This window comes from Ursus maritimus, unplaced genomic scaffold (assembly GCF_017311325.1).
Source record: "Ursus maritimus isolate PB19 unplaced genomic scaffold, ASM1731132v1 scaffold_6, whole genome shotgun sequence".
Classification (NCBI taxonomy): domain Eukaryota; kingdom Metazoa; phylum Chordata; class Mammalia; order Carnivora; family Ursidae; genus Ursus; species Ursus maritimus.
The window spans coordinates 29253472-29278134 of record NW_024426774.1 but is presented as its reverse complement, the minus strand read 5'-3'; the positions used below and the strand labels follow the sequence as shown (position 1 = coordinate 29278134).

Sequence of the window (24663 nt, the reverse complement as noted above, 5' to 3'; positions counted from 1 at the left end):
CATGATTCCTACCTTCATTTAAAAATTACGGTGATAAAATATAAAGCTCTTCATGCAGTGTCTGCCACATAATTAGTGCCCTTAAAATAGTAATACTCATAGTTTTAAAATCTCTCTTATCTGGAAAAATCATTGATCCTGTAGAGTTCTTAAAATTTTAGTAAATACCAAAACATGTGTAGCATTCTTTCTATACACTGACATTGCTTTACTCATGCCTTTTGATTCTAGTATTTAGCATATGACAGACTATAAAAAATTGAGATCAAGTGTGTGTTAGAGGACTGGGATTACTTGTATTAGGAGTTTTGAGAAAATTAAATGAGATAGCCATGTCAAGTGCTTTACATGGTGCCTGGTGCATAGTAACTACTCTCAGTGAATGTTAGTTCCTCACGTTCTTCATTTCAAATTGCCAAGAAGCTTAGAGAATATCACTGTGATGCTACTGCTGTATTGTGTTAATTTGTTGAATGAACATAGTAGATGTAATTGGAGTAATAAGAAAGGAAATTGGCCAACAGCAATTCATTTTAAGCTGTAATGGTATTTACTGAAATTGAAATGAACCTAACTAAAGCACACTCTGCTTTTAGCTGATTTAAAGCATTTGTTTTTAATTTTGACCGTTTTCATGACACGAGACCTGAAGAATCTTTGCCTATGTATCCTAGTTTAGGAATGATTTTGATCCGCTCGTCAAGTGAATACTTTGTTTCTGCAGACATGGATTGGGTATAATTTTCAGGTCCTGCCGAAGTGGAGCGAAAACCCCAGCTGTGTCTTTTGTTTTTTGGAAACCAGTTGTCATTCTGTGTTAGTTGGTTTTTTTTTTTTTTTTTTTTTTTTCTCCCCTATTCTTTCTACTACAGCTGTGTTGCAGTGGCTAGGTGACATCCTCCTCTTTACCCTACATTTTTTGTCTTGGCAAAATAATGCCAGGCAGCCATTACTAATCTGGAGGCTCGAACTGGAAGAAAGATTTTTTTTTTTTTCAATTCTGCTAGATATTCAGGTAAATATGTTGGCTAGAATAGAAAGTTCCAGAAAGTTTGAATTAAAGATAAACAGAACTAATAGCAAAACAAGTAAAAAGGAAATGAAAAAAAGAGTACTCTGGTTTGTGTCAAAGAGAAATGGTGTTAAATGAAGCAGCTCCTCTGGTGTGTCATATCCAGAAAATCCTAAGTTGAAGATTAATGATGAAAGTTAAGAGTAAATTCAGAGTCCCCAGTGAATAATTTTCTCATTGACTCATCTAGACCGTATATAGAAATAGTCATTCAAATTCATCTCTTCAACTACGTACTTTCCTGAAAAATGATGTTAAATTAAATAGCATATTTGTTTCTGGGAATCTTATTAGTGTTAAATTAGAACCTTTGCTCTGTAGTCAACAGCTTTTTTCAGTAAGTTAAATACTAAGTTCTAGGTACTGGACATTTAGTAGGGAGTAGGAAAAGAGAATGCCCTTGCCCTTGCGGAGCTTATTTACTATGATCTGGTTTAGTATTAGACTATGATTTACTTGACATCAAATTTTAAAATTAGTATTCAGCTTCTCAAATTAAGTGAATATAAAGAAATCTGTGGTGCTGAGAATGTTCTGTATCTTGACCTGGGTGGTGGTTCCATGGGTGTGTATGCATGTGCATGTGTGTAGTTACCTATTCTAATTCAGATTATTGCATTTTACTCATTTAATATTTCAATGTAAACTTAAAAAAAATTAGATGTGCATTGAAACTCTTCAGTGGTTCCCAATGCACCTAGAAAAACTCATAGCCTTTTAAAAAAAAGTATATAATAATAAATTTTTGTTCAGATAGTGTTGAATTCTGAAGCTGTGTTAACATATAAAAATTGTATTTGACCAAGGAGAATGAAAAACTTGAAAACTTCTACCTCTAACATTTTACTGATGGGATTTTTATGATATGAACTTTAAACTGTTCACATTAAATAGTTTTCAAAATATAGTATTGCTCAAAGGAATTTTATTTGCAAGTATTGGAACCTTTTAATTACAAACAAGTGTTAATATCAAAAGTAATTTCTGTAAGATGGTTCTAGAAAGATAAGATACTGTGTTTTTTATTTTGAAGCCATCTTTACTGCAAAAGTAAAGACATATGGAATGTGAAGTGGGCAAAAAGAGCAGTGCATAAGGTTTGAGCATTTGATAACTTAGGATGGAATTCCATTCCTCTCCCATATGGACTGGGAAAAGACTTCATTTTGCACAGTGAAGAGAAGTCATTTGCACAGTCTATAGCAAGCAAGTCCAGAAACGCCTGGGGGGGGGGGGATTTGGAGTGAGGCCATATTAAAGGCCTATTTTGCTTCTACCCTGCTAGTTCTTTTGCTGTTTCTTTCATTTCCTCTTTTCTTCTTTTAATCAAGGCTGAGGCAGGCTAGGGAAGGAAATATGGGCATGTGGAGTTTTCAGAACTTTGTCAGCTTCCTTCCACATTTTCCAGTCTCTCTATATTCTTGCCCCCTTTATTCCCCAGAGCAGGGTTCCTCAGCTTCAGCACTGTCAACATTTTGGGCTGGATGATTCTGTGTTCTGTGCGGTGTCCTGTGCATCGCAGGATGTTCAGCAGCTTCCCTGGCCTCTACCCACTAGGCACCAGAACCTCACCTTGTAACAACCTCAGAGTGACTCAAGACATTACCACATACCTTCTGGGGGACAAAATTGCCCTGATTAAGAACCCTAGTTTAGGAATAAACTAAATAGCCAGTGACAAATTACTGACAGTTACTAAGTGTGTTACCACCCCTGCTGCTCTTCTAATCTTGTTCCCTATCACAAATTGCTTTCTTCCCCATGAAAGTAGGATGCTTAGAAAGCATTATACCATTTTATTAGCCAAGACTTGCATTCTGGTTGGTAAAGAGAAAGGAGTCCAGTGAAAATGGTGGATTTATAAATATAATCAAGAATTGGTTTTCATTAGTTTGCTAGAATATTTCTTCCTCTTAAAATTATACAATTTTGAAAGGGAAAAAAGTTCTCTTTTGTTGTTTTCTCCTGGAGTCTGGCGTAGGTAAACAAGCTATTATTTTGGGTAAAGCTCTCTTTTTCTCTATAGGATGTTTTATTGGCATCAGATCATCTTGAGAAATTCAACATATATGCTATTAAATATACAGGGTTTTTGTTTGTGTTTTTTGATATGTTGTCCAGGACTTATTAAGGATTTCCTGCATAATGAGAAACATTTTGAGGAATGGTTAGTTTTGGAGTTTTAAAAATCTGTTAATCTGTTAAAAATGGTCAAGGAATATGAATAATGTATATAAAGGAAATACAGTTGTCCCTTAAGCATGTAAAAGATGTTCAGCTTCTTATAATTAAAACTATACTAAATACCATTTTTTACCTAACATTAACAGATTTTCTAAGGTCTAAATTGTATCTCTCCTCCCCATCCCTCACATTCACATGCTGAAGTCTTAACCCTCACTTAGTGTGACTTTGGAGATAGGACTGTTAGGAAGTAATTCAGGTTAAATGAAGCCATAGGGTTCTAGTCGGATAGGATTGGTAGCTTTATAAGAAGAGGAACAAAGAGGTCTGTCTCTCCCTCTCCCCTACACTTTCAGTTTTGGAGAGGTCATCTGAGCACTCAGTGAGAAGGTTGCTGTCTGCAAGTGAGGAAGAGGCCTCTCAAGAACTTGACCATGCTAGTACCCTGATCTCAGGAGTCTAACCTACAGAAATCTGAGAAAATAACTTTGTGTTGTTTAAACTACTCTATGATATTTTGTTAATGCAGCCTAAGCTGACTAATACAACACTATAAAATAGGATGTGGAAAAAATAAGCACTCAATATATTACTTATGGAAACATAAATTGGTATGGTCTCTATAAAGAACATTTTGGCAATATCTAAAAATGTCAAGGGGCTCCTGGGTGGCGCGGTTGGTTAAGTGTCTGACTCGTGATTTTGGCTCAGGTCATGATGTCAGGGTTGTGAGACCAAGCCTCGAGTTGGACTCCATGCTGGGTGTGGAGCCTGCTTAAGATCTTTTTCTCCCTCTCCTCCACTCCCCCACCCCCGTGCACTTGCTCTCTCTAAAAAAAGTAAATACAAAATAAAAAAATTAAAATGTCAAATGTGCATATCCTTTAACCTAGCAAATCTGCTTCTAGGAAGTAATCCTATTCATATACTCAAAAAGTGGAAAGAGATGTGGGTGTAAGAGCATACATCAGGTGTTGTCTGTAATAACAAAAGATTGAAACAGTAGCTAAGATTTATATAGTGCCCAAAATGGATCAGGAGTTTTAAGCTTTTTATGTGTACTCATTTATTTAACTCTCACGATCACCTTATGAAGTAGGAGGTAGAGAAACCGAGGTTCAGTAAGTTAGCCAGGGTTACATATTAAGTGAAATGGATCTGAATTTGAACTCAGAGCAGTTTGGCCTTAGTTTTATTCCTCCACCCATATCCTATCAGTAGGGAACTAGTAAAATAAAACTATGCAATTGTGTAAAACAACAACAAAAAAACATTTTAGATACAAAATATCTTCAGAAGGTTACTAAGGAAAACTGGCAGCAGTGTTGACTGTGGCAGGGATAGCTGGGCAACTCCAGCATAGATTTTGCACTATACTCTTCTGTACTTTAAAAATTTTGAGCCATGTGAATAAATTGCCTTTTCAAAAATAAATTATATTTTTAAAGAGTGTATATTGTATCCCAAAGTATTAATAAATATCTGTGAGTATACATGTGTTTGTAAGTGATTAGGTGAATAAATAAATAAATGGGGGAAAATAGATAAATCTCACATGCAGAAGAATTCCAAATAACTTATATAGATACTCTGCCGAGAAGGAACATAACTCATCATTCCTTAAGAGCGGGCTGGATGGGGTACCTGGGTGGCTCAATTGGTTAAGCATATGACTCTTGGTTTCGGGTAGGGTCATGATCTTGGGGTTGTGGGGTCAGGCTCTGTGCTCAGCATGGAGTCTGCTTGAGATTCTCTCCCTCTGCCTTGCTCTCTTCTCCCCAGCCCCCACTGATGTGCACACGTGTGCTCTCTCTCTCAAATAAGTAAAATCTTTAAAAAAGTGGGTTGCACGTAGTGACTGACTTCCAAAGTGTGCGGTATTAGGGGTTCAGAGGGAAGAGCTTTGCGTGAAGAAACCATTCCCCATTACCTTAGCCAGATAATCAAGGTCTACATCAATAGTAATAAGTTATGTTGGTAGAGGTAACTTGATATGATGTGATGAGAATGACACTTTTCCTCTGTGGTCTTCTTCCCCAAAACCCATAACTCCAATCTAATTATGAGAAAAACATCAGATAAATTTTAATGGTGGAGCATCCTACACAATACCTGATATTTAGTCAAGGTCCTCAGAACCCAGCGAAGTCTTAAGGAAACGCTGTCACAACCAAAAGAGGCCTAAGGAGACATAACAGCTAACGGTACTGTGGTATCCTGTATGGGATCCTGGGACGGAAAAAGGAAATTGAGTAAAAGCTAAGGAAATCTGAATGAAGTATGGACTTTAGTTAATGTATCAGTATTATTTCATTAATTGTAATGTACCATATTAATGTAAAACGTTCATAATCCGGGAAACTAGATGTGGGGTATATGGGATCTCTATGTACTATTGTCTCAGGTTTTCTGTAACTCTCAAATTGTTCTTAAAGTTTTTTTTAAAGTCTTTTTTTTTTAAAGGGTATATATAATAAGTATATCGAATAGTATGAAAGTAACCTTGAAATTCAGGTGTCCATGTCTGATTCCACAGAGCTTAACCGTAAACCTGGGAAGAGAGCCTTAGCATCTTTTAAGGTCCACAGGTGATTCTAGTGTGTGGTCAGGGTTGAGATGTGGCTAAACAGTTAACTCCTGCTTGAAAGTCTTATTTCTGAATTTTTTAAAAAAGATTTTATTCATTTGAGAGAGCGAGAGAGAGCACAAGTGGTGGTGGGAGGGGAAGGGGCAGAGGGAGAGGGAGAAGCAGACTCCCCAATGAGCAAGGAGCCCGACACAGGACTCAATCCCAGCACCCTGAGATCATGACCTGAGTTGAAGGCAGACGCTTAACCGACTGAGCCACCCAGGTGCCCCTCTGAATATTTAAAAATTTTGAAGTGCCAATACCTGTATATTCAAATCATTATTAACAGGGTTTTGCTTTTTTGTTTTTTGGGGGGCGGGGGTTCTCAGTGTAATTGTTTAGATCTTTCAAAGTGTGTGCTCATGGTTTATTTCTTTGTTTCTTCTTTTTAGATGTTTAATAGGCCCACGTCTCAAGACTTCATAATGTTTTTAAAACTTGGCTAGTTTTTTCTTATTTTCAGTGGCAGTGTTTAATATTCTCTTGCTTTTTTTCCAGGCCCTGTTTTCTGTTACTTCATTTTGTGCTGACTCTTCAGATGATTCCTAAATATCCTACCAAATCACACTTATAAATTATAATTGTGAATAGCAGAAATCTATTTTTTGCAAGCTATTTAATACATTTTTCCCCTCTTGGAACTCTGTAATTTCTCAACCATATAGACGAATATAGTTTATGTAAACATTTGCTAGACTTCGGAAAATTACTTCATTCTTTGTCGTCACTGAAGGCTTTCCAGCCTGGTACACAAATGCTTATTTTAAGTAAATATTCTTCATACACTCCCTAGCCTTCTTTTTATTTGCTCTTCAGTTTCTTAATAATGCCAATATGAATTCACTAGGTCATGTGTTTATCAAGAAGATTATTTTATATGTATTTTTTCCTAAGCCACACATTTTTTGATGTTTTTCTTCTCTCATTAATGTGTTTATTTAGCTCTTTATTGGGACTTCTGGTTTGGTCAAAACAATACTAACGATCCGTGTCATTTATCAAAAATAGATTTGAGAGAGAAGTGTTCCTTCTTGTCTTGCTTTCCATTTTCTTACTGAGTAATCCAGACCCTACTACCTCTTTCCTGACCAGTAGCTTCAGCCTTCTTCAGGAGCTTGCTCTGGTCTCTTTCTGTTCCAGTCCCTACTACATGTCAGCAGTATCTGTTTGAGATACAGATTTGATCACGTCACTGCCTTGCTCTGGGATTCTTTGTCTCTACCCCCTTAGATATAATAAGAACCACTAGTATTTACTGATCATGGTACTACTTTATAGCATCAAATAAATCATTTTTGACCAGAACCCTATAAAGCCAGTCAGTATTCCTGTTATTCCTTATTTATAGACAAGAAACAGCATAGGGAGATTAAGCAGCTTATCTAAGGCGCTATAGTTAATAGGTGGCAAAACCTGAACTCCATTCTGTTGACTCCCCGGTTTCTTAAGTATAACCCCCATGGGGCTCTTGTGTGCATTTTTGCCCTTTCTACCCAGCCCTCCCCTCATTTCTTCAGTCATAGGGGTCCACTTAACTTTCTCCCATTTATGTGTTTTCTCAACTACGACCTTTATGCTTTCACTTTCACTTTCTGCCCATGGAAACCTTGCTTCTCTTTTTATGATTCTCTTCAACTAGCACTGTTAAAGCGACATTCCACATTCCTGGTTAAAGTTTTTTTCCCCTCTTCTAGAATTTTATTTTTCATTTTTGGCATTTCCCTTACTATGTTACACATTTGTTTTATTTCTTTCTTCCCACTAGATTGTAAACTCCTGGGAAGGGAGGTCTGCCTTCCTTTACAAAACATGGGACCCAATGCCTTGCACTTAGAAGACATGCAAAAAATGTGGAACTTTTAAAATGAGTTTTATTCATACAAATATTTTTTTGTTTTTAAGATTTTATTTGAGAGAGCGCATGAACAGGAGCAGGGAGAGGGACAGAGGCAGAGGGGGATTGATCCCAGGATTCTGGGATCATGACCTGAGCTGAAGGCAGACGCTAAACTGACTGCGCCACCCAGATGCCCCTTGTTAGTCTTTTTTATATAAGGATGGAATGTGGAATCTTTTTTTATTAATACTTAACTGTTACAACTAATTTATGGAGATGTTTTACTCCTATTAGATGTTTTCTAATTTGATAATACTTAATAAAATTTTATAAAATTTTAATTTCAAGCTTTAAAATGTAATAAAATACATGTTTTGATTCTATATTTTTACTCCTATCTTTTCAACTGAAAACTGTTATACTGTTAGATATATGTTAAAAAATATTATAAAGTTTGTTTAGTATTATTGGTAACTCAGTTAAAAGTAGAATATTATAAAAATTCTAAATATTTCTGTACTTTTTCATTATTTACTCAGGTTTAAAAAAATTCAAATCAACTCAAATTTCTAATTAAGTCATTGTTTTCAATTTTTAAAAATTTAATATTTTCCAATAAAATTTAGACCTTTTTAGACATATATGTAAGAATTTTTAATGGGAAAATTAAATTCAGAAGATAAGAAGGCATCTCCACCTAAAACACATGCTATAAGATCTAGACTCAAGTTGGAAGTGGGTCACAAATTTACCTTCGCTTTTTCCAGTGGATGAAGTAAACAGAAAACATGTTTAGTTGGGTGATCAAATTGTTCATATTACAAAACCAACCAGAGAAATTTATTCTGTGATTCCTCACAAAGAAGGAGTACCATATGAAGTAGGTGAACCGCATCCTCAGCAACATCCCTGCAATACATGCAGTTACAGTTCAGTGTGACATACACTTCAAGCCAAATAAGTGCGGGTATGCGGTGCTGAGATGCACTAAAGAAATTGGAAAGACCTAGAGCAGCATTTACCAAGGCACTGGTATTTTAGAAGATGATCTTGGTTTTGAGTTAGAAGTTAAAGTTATTTTGTAAGGCAAGTACTTAAAATTTTCTCTTAAATAACTTCATGTTATAAAAACTTTCAGAGCACATACCTTCATATTTTAGTCGTTGGTATGCCAATCGCCAAAGTGTCAGCTCTATAGTCACAAAGTGTAGAAGCCTTGAAATAATAATATGCATAAGGCATGTGAAGAGATCTGTAAGTAAGTCTCCTGCTCTGCTCAAAGGTTCTTTAAAAAGAAAGTTACTGGGGCACATGGATGGCGCAGTCAGTTAAGCGTCTGACTCTTGATTTTGGCTCAGGTCATGATCTCAGTGTACTGGCTCAGTGCAGAGTCTGCTTGAGATTTTCTCTCCCTCTCCGTCTGCCCCTCCCGCTGTGCATGCCCCCCCCCCCCCGTCAAATAAGTATCTTAAAAAAAAAACACACACAGTAAAAAGAAAGTTAACATAAAGAGTCATGTACTTGTAATTACAGTGAGTAAAGAAAGTATTAGATGCTAGAGGCCATAAGTGCATTTGTCAAAAATGTTGAAATTGATACTCTTGTGACAACGGTAGTTTTGGAATTATTGATCTTCTACCAGCACCATTCAGTAGGGTTTACTGTAATGATGAAAGTGTTCTATATTTGCACAGTCGGAAATGATAGGCAGGCCAGTAGCTAGGGTGGTGATTAAGCGCATGAAATGTGGCTAGAGTGACTGAGGAGCTGAAGTTTTAATTTCATTTAATTTTAATTAATTTAAATTTAAATAACTGCATGTGGCTAGTAGCTATAGAGGAAACTCAGTTCTAGAGGGCAGGAAAGACTGCTTATCTCAGGCTATGTAAAATAGAGTAGCAGTTCAGTTCAAGATTATATTCTCCATCAATAACTGAATAAGGAAATCCTATATTTCTAAGAGACATGTGGTTTAAGATATTCAATAATTATATTTAAGTTTATTGTTCTATTTTTGAACTTGAAAATGAACCAAGGATGCTTGAATACACGGTTGATCTTTTAGATATTAATAGAATTGTTAGCAGATAGTGTAGGCTAAAAACTACATGTAAAGTTCTTTCATAAGATTGAGACATTTACTCATAAAAATAGAAACCTATGGGTATACTGATACAGGACTGTTTTCATGTAGTTTCCAGAGTGTGGATTCTTTGGCATGTATGACAAAATTCTTCTCTTTCGCCATGACATGAATTCAGAAAATATTTTGCAGCTGATTACCTCAGCAGATGAAATACATGAAGGAGACCTGGTAGAAGTTGTTCTTTCGGGTAAGTAAATAGCTCCTTTTATTTTGTTGTCTTTTTTTTTCAACGAGCCTTATTTTTTGTACTAAATGCTACGTTTAGTTATACTTAGTCTTTGTGCCACAGTTGCTTAACTTCTTTCATCTATAAGGTGACCATATGAGTTTTACTTTCAGGAAGGTTATATCACAGATGGGAAAGTAGGAAAATAAGGCCTGAATTGTTTATCTGAGTGTTACTAAGCTAAGGGAATTACCATTGGAACTGGCAGAGGAGTATACTCTTTGAGTCAAAGAAATAAAACAATGTTACTGAAACTCCATTACCTTTTCCCCATTTCTGAGAAGAGCGTAGAAGAAGAGAAGCAGGGTTCAAAAAAGAAAGGAGAAAAGGAGCAATAATGAAGATGTGGAAGAGGAAACTGCAATACGGATTGTTCCCATGATTTCAGTATTGCTCCTTCCCTGCGTGCTTTCAGTGGTCATATTCTTACCTCCCTCGTTTCCCCCTCACCCGCTCTTGCCATTTGTTGTTCCTTAGCTCCTTCTATTTCTGATCTTACCCAACAGCAGATGGGCAGGATTGTTAGCGAGGAATGTAGAGGAACAAAGAATGCACCTAGTAGGCCTGCAGAACTTCTTGTTTGACAGGAAAGGAGAGAGGGAGAGAGAAAAGAGAGAGAAAGGGAAGGAAGAGAAGGAAAGCCAGCCAAGAGTCCAGACTCCTGCCACCATTTTTTCCAGTTCTCAAACTCGTCTTTGCAGCCTATTCTTGAGATCCTCTCTACCAACACCTTTCCTAATAAGTCCTTGATCCTTTCCATTCATCTAGCCCCTACATTAATCATGCATCTGCACCACCACCCCGTCATGTGTACATTTCCCAGTCCTTGTCTTCCTCTCCACTGCAGAAGGGCTTCACTCCTCGTCCTCCCTGGAGGTTGTACTCACATCCATTCCTTCTTTGCTCTGGACCCTTCATCAGGCCACAGGGATATCCACTAATGACTTGCAGGTGAAGGTGAGAGGATAGCTACTGGTGGATGTGTCCACTAGTGTTCAGTTGCACACAGAGAGGAGGGGAGTCTCTTTTTCTTAACTAATAGGACAATTGAGAACAGAGCTTATGCCGAAATCCACAGTGTTTACCATTCAGGTTAAATTCCACAGTTGTTTTACGGGGGAGGTTTTTTTGGCTTTTTTTTTTTTTTTTTTCTTTCTTTCTTTCTTTCTTTCTTTCTTTCTTTCTTTCTTTCGTGTTCTATTTCCCAGTGCGTTATAAGTTAAACAGTTTTTAATTGTAAAAATTGACCTAGCAACTATTTGTGATGTTATCACTATGTAAATATGTTTTTGGAGGTTGAAATACCTACCTATAGACCCTACTTTTGGAGCTCAAATTATTTGGGGTTGATGAACTTTCTAAAATAGTTTGAAAACCACACTATTAAATGCTGAAAATAGTTTATTTTTTATGATAAATGAAACTTTCAGAGAAAAAAAGATTCCATGTACTTTGACATAAATGAATATGGTCAACGTTCTTAATCTCATTGCAATTACAGATATAGGGTTTATTTTGCTGCTTTTCTTTTTAAAAAGCTTTGGCCACAGTAGAAGATTTCCAGATTCGTCCACATACTCTCTATGTACATTCTTATAAAGCTCCCACTTTTTGTGATTATTGTGGTGAGATGCTTTGGGGATTGGTACGTCAAGGACTGAAATGTGAAGGTATGTATTCTAAGTTTTTGTACCATTTGAAATAGGATTTTGTATTTGCATTTTCTAATTATTAATGAAAGAATAAGATCAGGGGCACCTGGGTGGTTCAGTCGGTTATGCATCTGCCTTCAGCTCAGGTCATGATCTCAGGGTCCTGGGATCGAGCCCTGCATCGGGCTCCCTGTTTGACACGGAGTCTGCTTCTCCCTTTCCCTCTGCTCCTCCCCCCACTCATGCACACATGTGCATGTGCTCTCTCTCAGATAAATAAAATCTTATAAAAAAAAAAAGAATAAGAGCATTGGTTGGTGACTAGGTGGTAACCAGGGTTTAGAATTGGACAGATCTGTTTTTCTGAATTAGAATTGCTGGGGGACAGGTGTCAGGTGCACATTTCTGAGTCCTCTAAGTACTTAAGGTGGAGAATCAATAAAGTTTTTCTGTAAAGGGCCAGAGACTAAATATCTTAAGTTTTGTTGGCTAATAGTCTCTGCCCAACTACTTAACTCTGCTCTTGTGCCGTGAAAGCTATAAACAAGATGTAAAGAAATGAGGAGCAGGGGCGCCTGGGTGGCACAGTGGTTAAGCGTCTGCCTTTGGCTCAGGGGGTGATCCCGGCGTTATGGGATCGAGCCCCACATCAGACTCCTCCGCTATGAGCCTGCTTCTTCCTCTCCCACTCCCCCTGCTTGTGTTCCCTCTCTCACTGGCTGTCTCAATCTCTGTCGAATAAATAAATAAAATCTTAAAAAAAAAAAAGAAAAGAAATGAGGAGCATGCTGTGTTTCAGTAAAATGAATTATGAACACTGAAATTTGGATTTCCTGTAACTTTCATATGTCATGGAAGGGGTTTAGTATATAGTCCACGGTTGCTGAAGTGTTTAAGTTAGTTGTTCTCAAACTTTGCAATGTGTCAGAATCACCTCAAGGACTTGTTAAAACATACTTTGCTGGGACCCATCCCCAGAACCTCTGATTCAGTCAGGGTGGGGTGGAGACCAATAATTTACATTGAATTTTTTGGCTTCCACTTAGCTTGTCATCCAGGTTCTTAGTTAGGATAATTATTGCTACCAGAGAAAATAAATAAAAGAAGCACGTATTTTTTATGTAACATACTTTATATATTAAAGTTTCTTTATTTTTTTTTATTAAAGATTTTATTAATTTATTTGTCAGAGAGAGTGCACGCACAAACAGGGGGAACAGCAGGCAGAGGGAGAAGCAGGTTCCTCACTGAGCAAGGAGCCTGATATAGGACTTGATCCCAGGACCCTGCAGATGCTGAACCGACGGAGCCACCCAGGCGTCCCTGAAATTTCTTTAATTTACTATTTTTCTACCTTGTAAAATATATTTAGGCTGTGGATTAAATTATCATAAACGATGTGCCTTCAAGATTCCAAATAATTGTAGTGGAGTGAGAAAGAGACGTCTATCAAATGTATCTCTGCCAGGACCTGGCCTCTCAGTTCCAAGACTCCTACAGACTGAATATGTAGCCCTTCCCACAGAAGAGGTATGTGTTTTAAGACAATAAAAGGGCATTTTACTACTTATTCCATAGGTTTCTAAAGGATATATGACATCATCCTGGAACATAAATTATGTACTAAAGACTACTCACATTCCTACACTTAAAAAACTTAAAATGTATTACTGGAGACACAGTTTACCAGTAGTAATGAACTGCATTTTATCTACTTTGGGACCACATTATCACTTGGACCACTGCATTAGCCTCCTAACCAGTATCCAGCTTCTGGTCCCCATACTTCACTTCATCTTACATACTACAGCCAGATCATTTTATTTCACTACTGCTTAATACACAGCTCTGATTATATCACTCCCCACTAGGAATCCTTTATATATTCTATGTTTCCAACAATCTCTTCTTTTTTTTTCCCCCAACAGTCTGTTCTATTCAACATTCTCTGAACACACCATTGTTCCCTCTACCTTTGCTCTTATTGGTGTCCCTCCTACATGGTTTTTCCAGATCTAGCTCAACAGCTGCCTTTCCTGGATTTTCCCCTTACCTAGAAGTTATTTTATTTGCTGAATGCCAAACCAGTTTTCAAACCTCTCTAATGATGTGTATAGCATTCTAATTTAATATCATAGTGTCCTCAAGGAATTTATGATCTGCTTAGAAAAGACAGTGCTCATGTCTTTGTGTGCCCTACCATGCCCAGCACAATACCTTGTAATTAGTAGGTATTCAGTGATGAATGAGTGAGTGAATGAATGGAACCCATTGATCCTCAATATTCCAGTGGAATATCTTAGTAGATCTGTACATAATGAGACAATTGAGACTCATAATGGTCAAGTAGCAACTTGACTGAAGTCACAGAGCAAATTGGTAAGCAACATTAGTATTAAACCCAGATCTGATTTTTAGGTTAGTGATTTTTTCCTAATATATTGTACCTCTGAAGAGTAAAACAGTAGTTCAGGGAAGAAAGAAATAACTTGCTTGTTCATTTGCTAGTACTTAAAATGACCTCCATTTGTAGATTGCAATCTTATCATTTAGTTGTTTCTATAACTCCTTGGTCTTCCATAAATTAATGGCAAAATCAAGTCTTTGGGCTATTGTCCTGATATCCTAGTCACAAGACTTTGCTATACTAAGGTATCAGAATAAAAGCTTCTGAAGTTCTTTCACAAAAATCCCATGTTTCCATGTTGTTTAGCCTGAATGTGAGATGTTTAAATTAGAAAAAAAAAGAGTGCTATGGTATAAGGAACTGAGAGCAAAGAGTTACTATAAACATATGCAAGAACTTGGGAAAAGACTGGTAATTGAAAAGTTAATGAATTTTATAGATGAATTGCACAGGAAACTTAGTTAAGAATGGGGTCTGTAGGATAGAGATAGGTTTTTCTGAGTCCCACAAATGGTGCTGAGATGCCAGCTACCCCAGATGAGTAATGCAGGTTAGAAAATAGCAGGACAAAGCCGATGAATAAAGTGTTAAGTTTTTTTGTTTTTTTGTTTTTTTAAAGATTATTTATTTATTTATTTGTCAGAGAGAGAGAGACAGCCAGCGAGAGAGGGAACACAGGCAGGGGGAGTGGGAGAGGAAGAAGCAGGCTCCCAGCAGAGGAGCCTGATGTGGGGCTCGATCCCAGAACGCTGGGATCACGCCCTGAGCCGAAGGCAGACGCCCAACGACTGCGCCACCTAGGCGCACCACTAAAGTGTTAAGTTTTAATCATTAGTTTATATTTTATCCTGAAGATGAAAATTCCTTAGGGAAGTAAAAGAAAATAAAATCATGTTTGTATTGGTTAGATCGTGCAGAGTATCTCAGAACAAGTAGAAATCGTAGAGTGGAATGTGTCTCAAAAAGGTTGCTTTTATCAGTCCAAGCATTCGGTCTCAAAAAGGAAAAAGGTACAGTAAGAGAAGAGCTCACAGAGGAAAATTCGAGGGATGGGAGAGTGGGAAAAGAGGACACTCTAAAGGAATAGAGGAGCTAGCAATGAGGAGGAAATGAGTTCAGCCTTGAATCTGAACCAAAGTTAGAGAAGAACTAACTCTAGATAGCCGCATGCTCAGAGCCACCTAAGTTCTGCTGCTAGCCTTCATGGTGAATGCTTTACTTGTCTTTTCTCGTGTAATCTTCACCACAGGCCTGGAAGGTGGGCAGCTCTTATCCTCATTTCATAGATAAGGAATGAGGAAGGAAAGTTTATGACTGGTCAAGATATTAACCTTCACTGACCACTGAGATAAGCTTGAAAAAGGCCAGTTGGAAACAGAAACTTCTGAACCTCTCAGGTTGTCGTGGTTTACATGTAAGAAGGCAGTTTCTGTTACAGTGTCTGAAGTCAGTCTAAAGGGAAGCAAGTAAAGAGAGGGAGGAGCACAGGAAGATAGGCTATTCGCTGAATTTGGTTACAACGGGACCCCTAAGGTTGGAGAGATCAGAATTGAATGATAGCTCTTTGGAGATGAGAGAAAGGAATATTCCTAGCAGTACATTTTGGCAAATGCCCAAGGAGCCAGGAGAGGACAGAATCAAGGTAGAAAGAAACTGTTGGGACTAAGCGTGTGCATAAAAGTGGAGGTATTTTTTTCACTGAATAATATTCCAAAGTGAAATATATATATAATCAGGGCATTGCCCCCTTTAAATGCTTTTATTGCCTTTATTATTGCATCTAATTGAGAGTTGGTAACATTGTTATAAAGTTTTTGTGAGCACATGTTCACTTCAGCAAATATTAGTTGAAACACTGTGGAAATAATTGGATTACTTTTAGAGAATTTCTGGCTGCACATTAATAAGAAATAAGAATTTAAGTAGTAGTTTGTAAAGAGGGGCCATTAGAGCAAGGCAAGAGAAGAACTTTCACTCAACTCTAGTTACTCTAATCTCAGTGGTCCCATTTTCACCACATGTTCCAGGTAATTTTACCAGTGTCTTCCTTTCTCCAAATTCTGGTTCAGTCTTCCATACCTTTCCTGCCTTCCTCACTCCACAGAGTGGTAAACCACAGTCATGGATGAGATTGTAGCGTCTGCCCAGGTGTGTTGCGTTGGGGAAAAGATTAAGAATCACTGGACTTCTATGTAGAAGACCTAGGGCTGGGTCTTGATTTTGATACCAGCACTTAGTAATATTAATCCCTTTGAGCCAGTGTTTTTTCCTATTGGAAATAAATTACTGCTTGTACTAGACATGAAAAATTAGGTGGCCGCTATAGCCACAGTCCCCTGTATAGTTCCTTGCACATATGCTGTGTACCATGTCCCTAATACCCAATCCCAGGAGGACCTGACAAAAGGCAGTCAGTCACCAGCTGGTCATTGGCATCTGAAGGGATCTGTTATGAAGGTTCTTTCTTACCGGGGTATCCCATATATCTGATGATGACTGGCAAAATCAATCTTATTCCATCTGGAACGTTTGAAGCTTGAGACAAACCAAAAGTGGTAGAAGCAGGAGCGAGAGAAGCAGAGTGTTGAGAATAGAGAGCCAGGGATGAAGAAGAGCCTACAACATCTGTTTCTGGTTCTTGGTGGCTTCTGGGTAAGTTTTGCAGGATCACTGTGGTGCTCGTTTTGCTGAAGGTGCTCTGAACCTGGCTGCCTGGTGGAAGGGTGAGCCAGACCAGAGCAGGAGATCTTGGGGAGCTGAAGCCAGCAAGTTTGGCTTGGGTTTTAACCTTCTTTTTGTACTTTTCTTAAATTAAACTGCTTCATAATTTGCTTTAGAACATTTGTGGCAACACATTAGTGAAAAACCATCCATCAGAGACTATATTTGTGTTCTTTTTATAATGTTCTCCATTTGTATGTCCTTTTTCTTCTTTTCTGTCTTCCTGTTTTCTTCGAAAAAGCCTTTTTTTTTTTTCCTCCTCCCTTCACTTCTTTCATACGCTTGTATCTCTTGGTTCCTTCTGGCTTCTTTCGCTTTTATTGGTTGAACATATCCATGTAAAATGATTCGGTTTCTCTGGGCTACAGACGTTACCAGTTACGGAAGGCATATGAAAGATCTCAGGACCTCAGTTCTGGCGGCGAAGGTGCAAGCAGCTACAGCAAAATCTGTAATACATCTAGATGGTCGTTAGGTATTTTGTGCTTCATTCATTTTTGCTTCTGCCATACAAAATGTAGGGTCTGGCCTATAATATAATAAGCAGTGAAGGTTGAATGAATGGGATGGGCCATATTGAACTGGTCTGTGATTTAATTTAATTATTTCCTTTGTGTATATAGAAAGGACCATACCTACAAATAGCTAATTATCCCTCCAGGTTACACAAAAATTTTTAATCAACACCTTTAATTTTCCTTTTTTGCTCAGGTAGGGGAAAAGGCCCAAATAACTAGAAAATACTTAAATATCAAGGAAGCTCCTAAAGCATAAGTACTGGGGCTAAAGTTGTTTTAGTTAATTTGTATCTGCCATTTTTTATATCATCATCATTAATTAAACTTCAGTTTTTAATATTTTAGTATTTATAAAAATAAATTTGGGGGGGGCGCCTGGGTGGCGCAGTCGTTAAGCGTCTGCCTTCGGCTCAGGGCGTGATCCCGGCGTTCTGGGATCGAGCCCCACATCGGGCTCCTCTGCTATGAGCCTGCTTCTTCCTCTCCCACTCCCCTTGCTTGTGTTCCCTCTCTCGCTGGCTGTCTCTGTCAAATAAATAAATAAAATTTTCAATTAATTAATTAGGAAAAACCAACACTTGTTTCAAAATATTTTCAGACATCATGTTCAGTAATTCAACATGAGTAATAATAACACTTTCTGAATTTAATTTTCCTATAATTAATTTCTTGGTAACGTTTTTCAGGGGATTTAAATATGTCAAATTCATGTTAAGGCTTTTGTTTTTTATTTATAAAATGCTATCTGTGCCTGGCAAATAACAGTTCACAGTGAGTATACATATGTGAAGATGAAAATCTCCCTCTCTTTTTTTTTTTTTAGCATAAATAATAACAAAAAAAAATCCGCACTGTTCACATTCAAGTGTTGGTAAGTTAAGCTTCCAGAGGAAACTGCTGAGATAGACATTTTTAGATTCTTGGCTTTAGTGTTCAAAATAAATGACTTTTGTGGTTAAGTCCTGCTCTTAATACTTTGCTTTTAGTATTGACTTATACTAATGAAAATTACTTATGTTTTAGTCACATGTTCACCAAGAACCAAGTAAGAGAATTCCTTCTTGGAGTGGTCGCCCAATCTGGATGGAAAAGATGGTAATGTGCAGAGTAAAAGTTCCACACACATTTGCTGTTCACTCGTACACCCGTCCCACAATATGTCAGTACTGCAAGCGGTTACTGAAAGGCCTCTTTCGCCAAGGAATGCAGTGTAAAGGTAGGATTGGTTGTTTTTCTTAAATATAATTTATATGTTTTCATTAGCAAATTTGGTTCAAGATATTTCAGAAGCGTTAGGCAGAGAAATTGGTTTCCTAGTTGTTAATTTTTTTTTTTTTTTTAAAGATTTTATTTACCTATTTGACAGAGATGGAGACAGCCAGCGAGAGAGGGAACACAAGCAGGGGGAGTGGGAGAGGAAGAAGCAGGCTCATAGCGGAGGAGCCTGATGTGGGGCTCGATCCCACAATGCCGGGATCACTCCCTGAGCCGAAGGCAGACGCTTAACCGCTGAGCCACCCAGGCGCCCCTCCTACTTGTTAATTTTAAAAAGACAATACATGCATACACACACGTACATATTTATTTATTAACAACTGCTCCCTACGGTATATGTACTGTGTACCAGGAATTAATGCCGCAGAAAAGTTAGAATGTAAACAGAAAATCTGGAATTTGGATCTATAAGGTATGGCTGCTTAACACGAGCCAATATGGGAGAGCTTAAATCTTTCTAATTTTAGAGCCACATGTTACCCAGAATATAAAATAATGCTTTCCTCTTTCCTTTTAATATTCATACACACAAACATAAGAGTTTTATTGTTTTTGTTTTTAATTATGTAGCTAGGAGAGCTGTACCAAAACTGTTATTCCAGAGAATAATCACACTGAAATAGAATATAGCAGAAGCGACTGGAATTATGATAGGGATTTATCCATATTTGGATACAAATCCAGAACACTATCAAAATATTCTAGAAACATCTCTTAATGAACCAGGTTTTATTAGAATAATGGAATATTTTTTCCTATAGTTGTGTAATGTTTTTAAGCTTTTAAAAGGTGATTTTATCTTTTTGTCTCATATCTTCTTCACAACAATTCTGTACAATATAGTGAAAACCAAAATAGAGTTTAAAATGTCTTAATTATTGAGCCAGTATGCAGTGTAAGTAGCCTGTCTATAATCCTATGTATTTATTTTTTATATGATTATTTTAACGGTTCTTGGTATCATCTTTTTATATAATAGATGTAGTTGTGGAATTATCTAGTTTTATCTAAAGAAAACACTAGAGTTGAGGTCTTTGCAATAAACCTATTTACAATACAGAATCAAGTAATTGCACATGAATTTAGCTTAAGTATGTAAGAAAACTTCTCTTGGCAACATATGGCAACATAGGAGAACATCAAATAGAGAACAGGTTGTGTCTTTGTTGCCAGGTATTTAATAACTATCAGGCAGGCATAATTAAATGTTGAAATTTTATTTCAACAGCTTACTTTTGAATATGAGTAAATATATAATTTAATACTTTAAAATATCAACACTAAAATGTATTGGCAAGCAGCCGCTAAGGAATGTTTTCGGAAAGAACATTAATAACAGATGTGCAAATTCTAGCCAACAGATAATCTTAGTAAAGGTTGTAAATAGTGCTGCTCTGTTGAACAGAAGAGAAACATTCTAAAACCATATGCTGAGCAGTACGATATTTTATAGAGGACCTAAAATAAATATGTAGATTAATGAATTTTGAAGTAAAACCAGTTAACTCTGTCACCGGGTTATTGATTTAATTTCTTAGAACTCTGAGAGAATAATGTTTTGTGTTTATATTAGTTCAGAAGTACATATATTTTTATATAGCTAAGCTATTTTAATTATCAGTCAAAAACAATCACTTATTTTAGTGATTTCTATATTTTTGTGATATGAATTAAGATACTTAAAAAGTAGGGGAGCCTGGGTGGCTCAGTTGGTTAAGTGTCTGTCTTTGGCTCAAGTCACGATCCCAGGGTCCTGGGATGGAGCCACACTTCAGGAGGGAGCCTGCTTCTCCCTCTGCCTGCTGCTTCCCTGGTCACGCTTGTGAGAGCTCGTGCGCTTGCGTGCTCTCTCTCTCTCTCTCTCTGTCAAATAAATAAAACCTTTAAAAAACACACACACATTTCTCAGCTCCACTCCCAGAGCTGCTGATGTAATAGATTTGGGGTGGGGCACAAGAATTTGCATTTGTAACAAGTTCTTAATAATGCTGATACTGCTGGTCTGGGAACCACAGTTGGAGAACTTACTGAGTGACACGGTAGTATTGTACAGCTTGTACCTGACCCGCGTCGGAGTGCTGTCAACTCTGATGTTCTTGCAGGCTAAAGAGAACCATACGTAAAGGTGGGAGATCTTGCGCATGAGCAGCTCAGTCCTTCCTCATAAGGCTGTATGGGAAAGCCCTTACCAATTCCTAATAAAAGCTTATAGAATCTCAGTCTCTCTTCTGCGTATGCACCAGGCCCTAATAATGAGGAACTCAAAGTAAGTGCTTGACATATATTGGAAAAGTTGTCAGCCTGAGAAACTCTTAAGGGGCACATAGACGAATGTGAGGTAAGGCAAGGAAACATGGAGCTGCCAGCAGCATTTTGGCAATGTGTCACACGAACAGTATTAGCTTCATGATAGAGCTAAAGAAACTGAGTCCTGGTAGAAGTGGGGAAGATGGCGGCAGAATGGGAGGAACCTCGGCTCACTCGTCCCATGAATCTAACTAGGTAACTATCAAAGCATCCTAAATACCCCAGAAATCTACGTGAAGACTGGTTGAACAAACTCCACAAGTCAATGTAGAGAAGAGGCCACAATGAAGAAGGTAGAAAGTATAGGACATGGTTTAGAGGCGAAATGGATCCTGGTTGCTGCGGAAGAGAGGGGAGCCGTGGTCACAGAGAAGGGCAAGAGAAGAGCACTCAGGAGAACGCACAACGAGAATGTTTCCCCCATCCATTGGCTTGGAAAGCAAGAGGGGCTAAATTTCGTGGGTTCTTGCAACCAAAGGGGCTTCAAGCCCGAAGTTTTAAGTGTCAGTGGACTGGACTCTGAGAGAGTCTGGAGGCATCAGGGAATATAGAGGCATCAGGGGTGCTCTTGGAAAAGCAGACACACAACCCCGGGGACAGACAGTGTAGAAACAGCAGTCTGAGAAATGCCTGGGGCACACAGTGAGGAGATTATTTGCTCTTCTCAGAGCCTGGCCCTGAGAGGCAGCATTTATGAGGGACCTCTCAGGGACCACGGGAGCGGGCTGGTGCTATTTCTCTCCCCGGCCAGTCAATGGTGATACATGAGTGGAACAGAACAGAAAACCCTGAAGTGAACCCACCACTATATATGGTCAGTTAATCTTCAACAAAACAGGAAGGAATATCCAATGGGAAAAAGAGTCTTTTTAACAAACGGTGTTGGGGAAAATCGGACCATTCTCTTTCACCATGTACAAAAATAAACTCGAAATGGATTAAAGACCTAAACGTGAGACCTGAAACCATAAAAGTCCTTGAAGAAAGCACAGGCAATAATGTCTCTGACATCAGCCATAGCAACTTTTTTTTACATGTGTCTCCTGAGGCAAATGAAACAAAAGCGAAAATAAACTATTAGGACTACATCAAAATAAAAAGCTCTGCACAGCAAAGGAAACAATCAACAAAACTAAAAGGCGGCAACCTATGGAATGGGAGAAGATATTTACAAATGACATATCCCATAAGGGGTTAGTACCCAAAATATATAAAGAACTTAAACAGTTCAACAGCCCCAAAATGAATAATCCAATTAAAAATGGGCAGAAGACTTGAATAGACATTTTCCCAAAGAAAACATACAGATGGCTAACCGACACGAGAAGATGGTCAACATCCCTTATCTAAAGGACATGCAGCTCAAAACTACAATGAGCTATCACCTTACACCTGTCAGAATAGCTAAAATCAACAGCACAAGAAACAACAGGTGTTGTTGAGGATGTAGTGAAAGAGGAACCCTCTTGCACCGTTGGTGGGAATGCAAACTGGTACAGCCACTCTGGAAAACTGTATGGAGGTTCCTCAAAAAGTTTAAAAGAGTTAAAAGTTAAAAATATGATCCAGCAATCCCACTACTAGGTATTTACCCAAAGAATGTTAACTGCTAATTCAAAGGGATGCATGCACCCTGATATTTATAGCAGCATTAGTTACAATAGCCAAATTATGGAAACAGCCCAAGTGTTCATCAACTGATGAATGGATAAAGAAGATGTAGTGCACACACACACACACACACACACACACACACACACACACAATGGGATATTAATCAGCCATATAAAAGAATGAAATCTTGCCACTTGCTAGGTGGAGCTGAGTGAAACAGATCAGAGAAAGGCAAATACCATATGATTTCACTCATGTAGAATTTAAGAAATAGAAATGAGCAGAGGGAAAACAAAAGAGACCAAGAAACAGACTCTTAACTATAGAGAACAAACTGATGGTTACCAGAGAGGAGGTGAGTGGTGGGGGGTTGGGGGGGCTGAACTAGGTGATGGGGATTAAGGAGGGCACTTGTGATGAGCACCAGGGGTTGTATGGAAGTGTTGAATCACTATATTGCACACTTGAAGCTCATATTACACTATGTTAACTAGCTGAAACTTAAAACTTAAAAAAATAAGAAACTGAGCCCTGAGGAGTTAAATACCTATTAAGAGGTGGCAGCAGAGTTTGAAACCAGACCTTTATTCCCTGAGTTCTTAGTAAAGGAAAACTTTAAAAAGTCTCTAACCATATCTGATACCGCCTGACTTACTACATAAATTAATAAACCAAATACTTGATTTCAGATTGTAAATTCAACTGCCATAAACGCTGTGCAGCAAAAGTACCAAGAGACTGCCTCGGAGAGGTTACTTTCAACGGAGGTAAAGTTCTTTTTCTTAATTTCCATAAAAGATCAGAAAAGGTCACAATTCTTTTATGTATTATCTTTGTATAGAGTTATATTTGCATATTTTATTTTGTTTACTTTGTTTCTTTGACTTTTTTATTTAATAAGCAAATGCAAACATCAGTAAAGGTACATTTTTATTAGTCATTACACCTTCCCATTTTTCCTTTAACCACCTACCACTTTGTAGTCTCATATTGCCAGTGGTACTGCATATTCTCTTCCATCTTAGACAAAAAAGACTTACTTTAACACCCTGCTGTTGTCCCTAGGGGTTTTTATAGTTCTAGTACTTAACCGACTGCCTCTGTGTACCAGGCACTCTTCCACACTCTACATATATTGACATTTAAACCTAAGAACAGCCCTTTGAGTTAAGTACTTACAGATGAGTAAACTTGGGCAAAAAGACATTAAATAACTTGCCCAAGAAATGTAGCCAGAAATTTACAGAGTTAGGATTTGAACCCCTATGGTCTGGCCCCTGAATCCACAGTCATTAGAACACATTGTACTGCTTCACTGTCTCTTTCTCTATCAGTCTTTCCCTAGACATTTTCCCTTGCGTGCTGGGTTTCCCCCCCTCTTCTCAAGATTATATTAATTGAAGTGGTTACCTTTTTGGAAGGAAGAAGTAATGATTCTAAGCATAATTTTTCATTAACATTTGCATGACTGGTAAAAATTGAATGTAAGTAGTTCTATAGGAGGAAAAGCATAAGGAACAGAAATTAAATTTCTTGGGGCGCCTGGGTGGCACAGCGGTTGAGCGTCTGCCTTCGGCTCAGGGCGTGATCCCGGCGTTACGGGATCGAGCCCCACGTCAGGCTCCTCCACTATGAGCCTGCTTCTTCCTCTCCCACTCCCCCTGCTTGTGTTCCCTCTCTCGCTGGCTGTCTCTATCTCTGTCAAATAAATAAATAAAATCTTTAAAAAAAAAAAATTAAATTTCTTAAGATTCTAACGTTTAATGGCATGTTTTTATGGTTGCTGTTTAACACCATTGATAGCATGATTGGTTTTCTTACTTGGGTTACTCTGAATAAATGCATTTTTTCTGTAGACCAAAGTCTTCTCTAAATTTATGGTCATGTCTTTTTGTACTTTTTTACTGTTTGATAAATGGATATCAAATACTATTAATATTGATTTTAAGGTACATTTGTATACTAATGAATTGAACATCTTTCACATGTTGACTGGTCACTTAGGGTTTTTTCCTGTGTAAATTACCTTTTCCCATGTTTTGTCCATTTTTCTGTTTGTTATTGATTTGCAGCGC

General features: G+C 37.8%; 1 protein-coding gene across 3 annotated transcripts in view; it reads left to right on the top strand.

The window, feature by feature from the left end:
* The window catches only part of PRKD3 (protein kinase D3), an 84935-nt gene that overhangs the window by 28770 nt on the left and 31502 nt on the right, over nucleotides 1-24663 (top strand). For 2 of the 3 annotated variants that reach the window (XM_040623103.1, XM_040623102.1), the window contains exons 3-7: nucleotides 9917-10055; nucleotides 11633-11764; nucleotides 13119-13276; nucleotides 18416-18608; nucleotides 23278-23355. In XM_040623103.1, coding sequence (XP_040479037.1) covers nucleotides 9917-10055; nucleotides 11633-11764; nucleotides 13119-13276; nucleotides 18416-18608; nucleotides 23278-23355 — 700 coding nt within the window. The remainder of the gene's footprint in view (nucleotides 1-9916; nucleotides 10056-11632; nucleotides 11765-13118; nucleotides 13277-18415; nucleotides 18609-23277; nucleotides 23356-24663) is intronic. The other variant, XM_040623104.1, reaches the window with a different exon arrangement.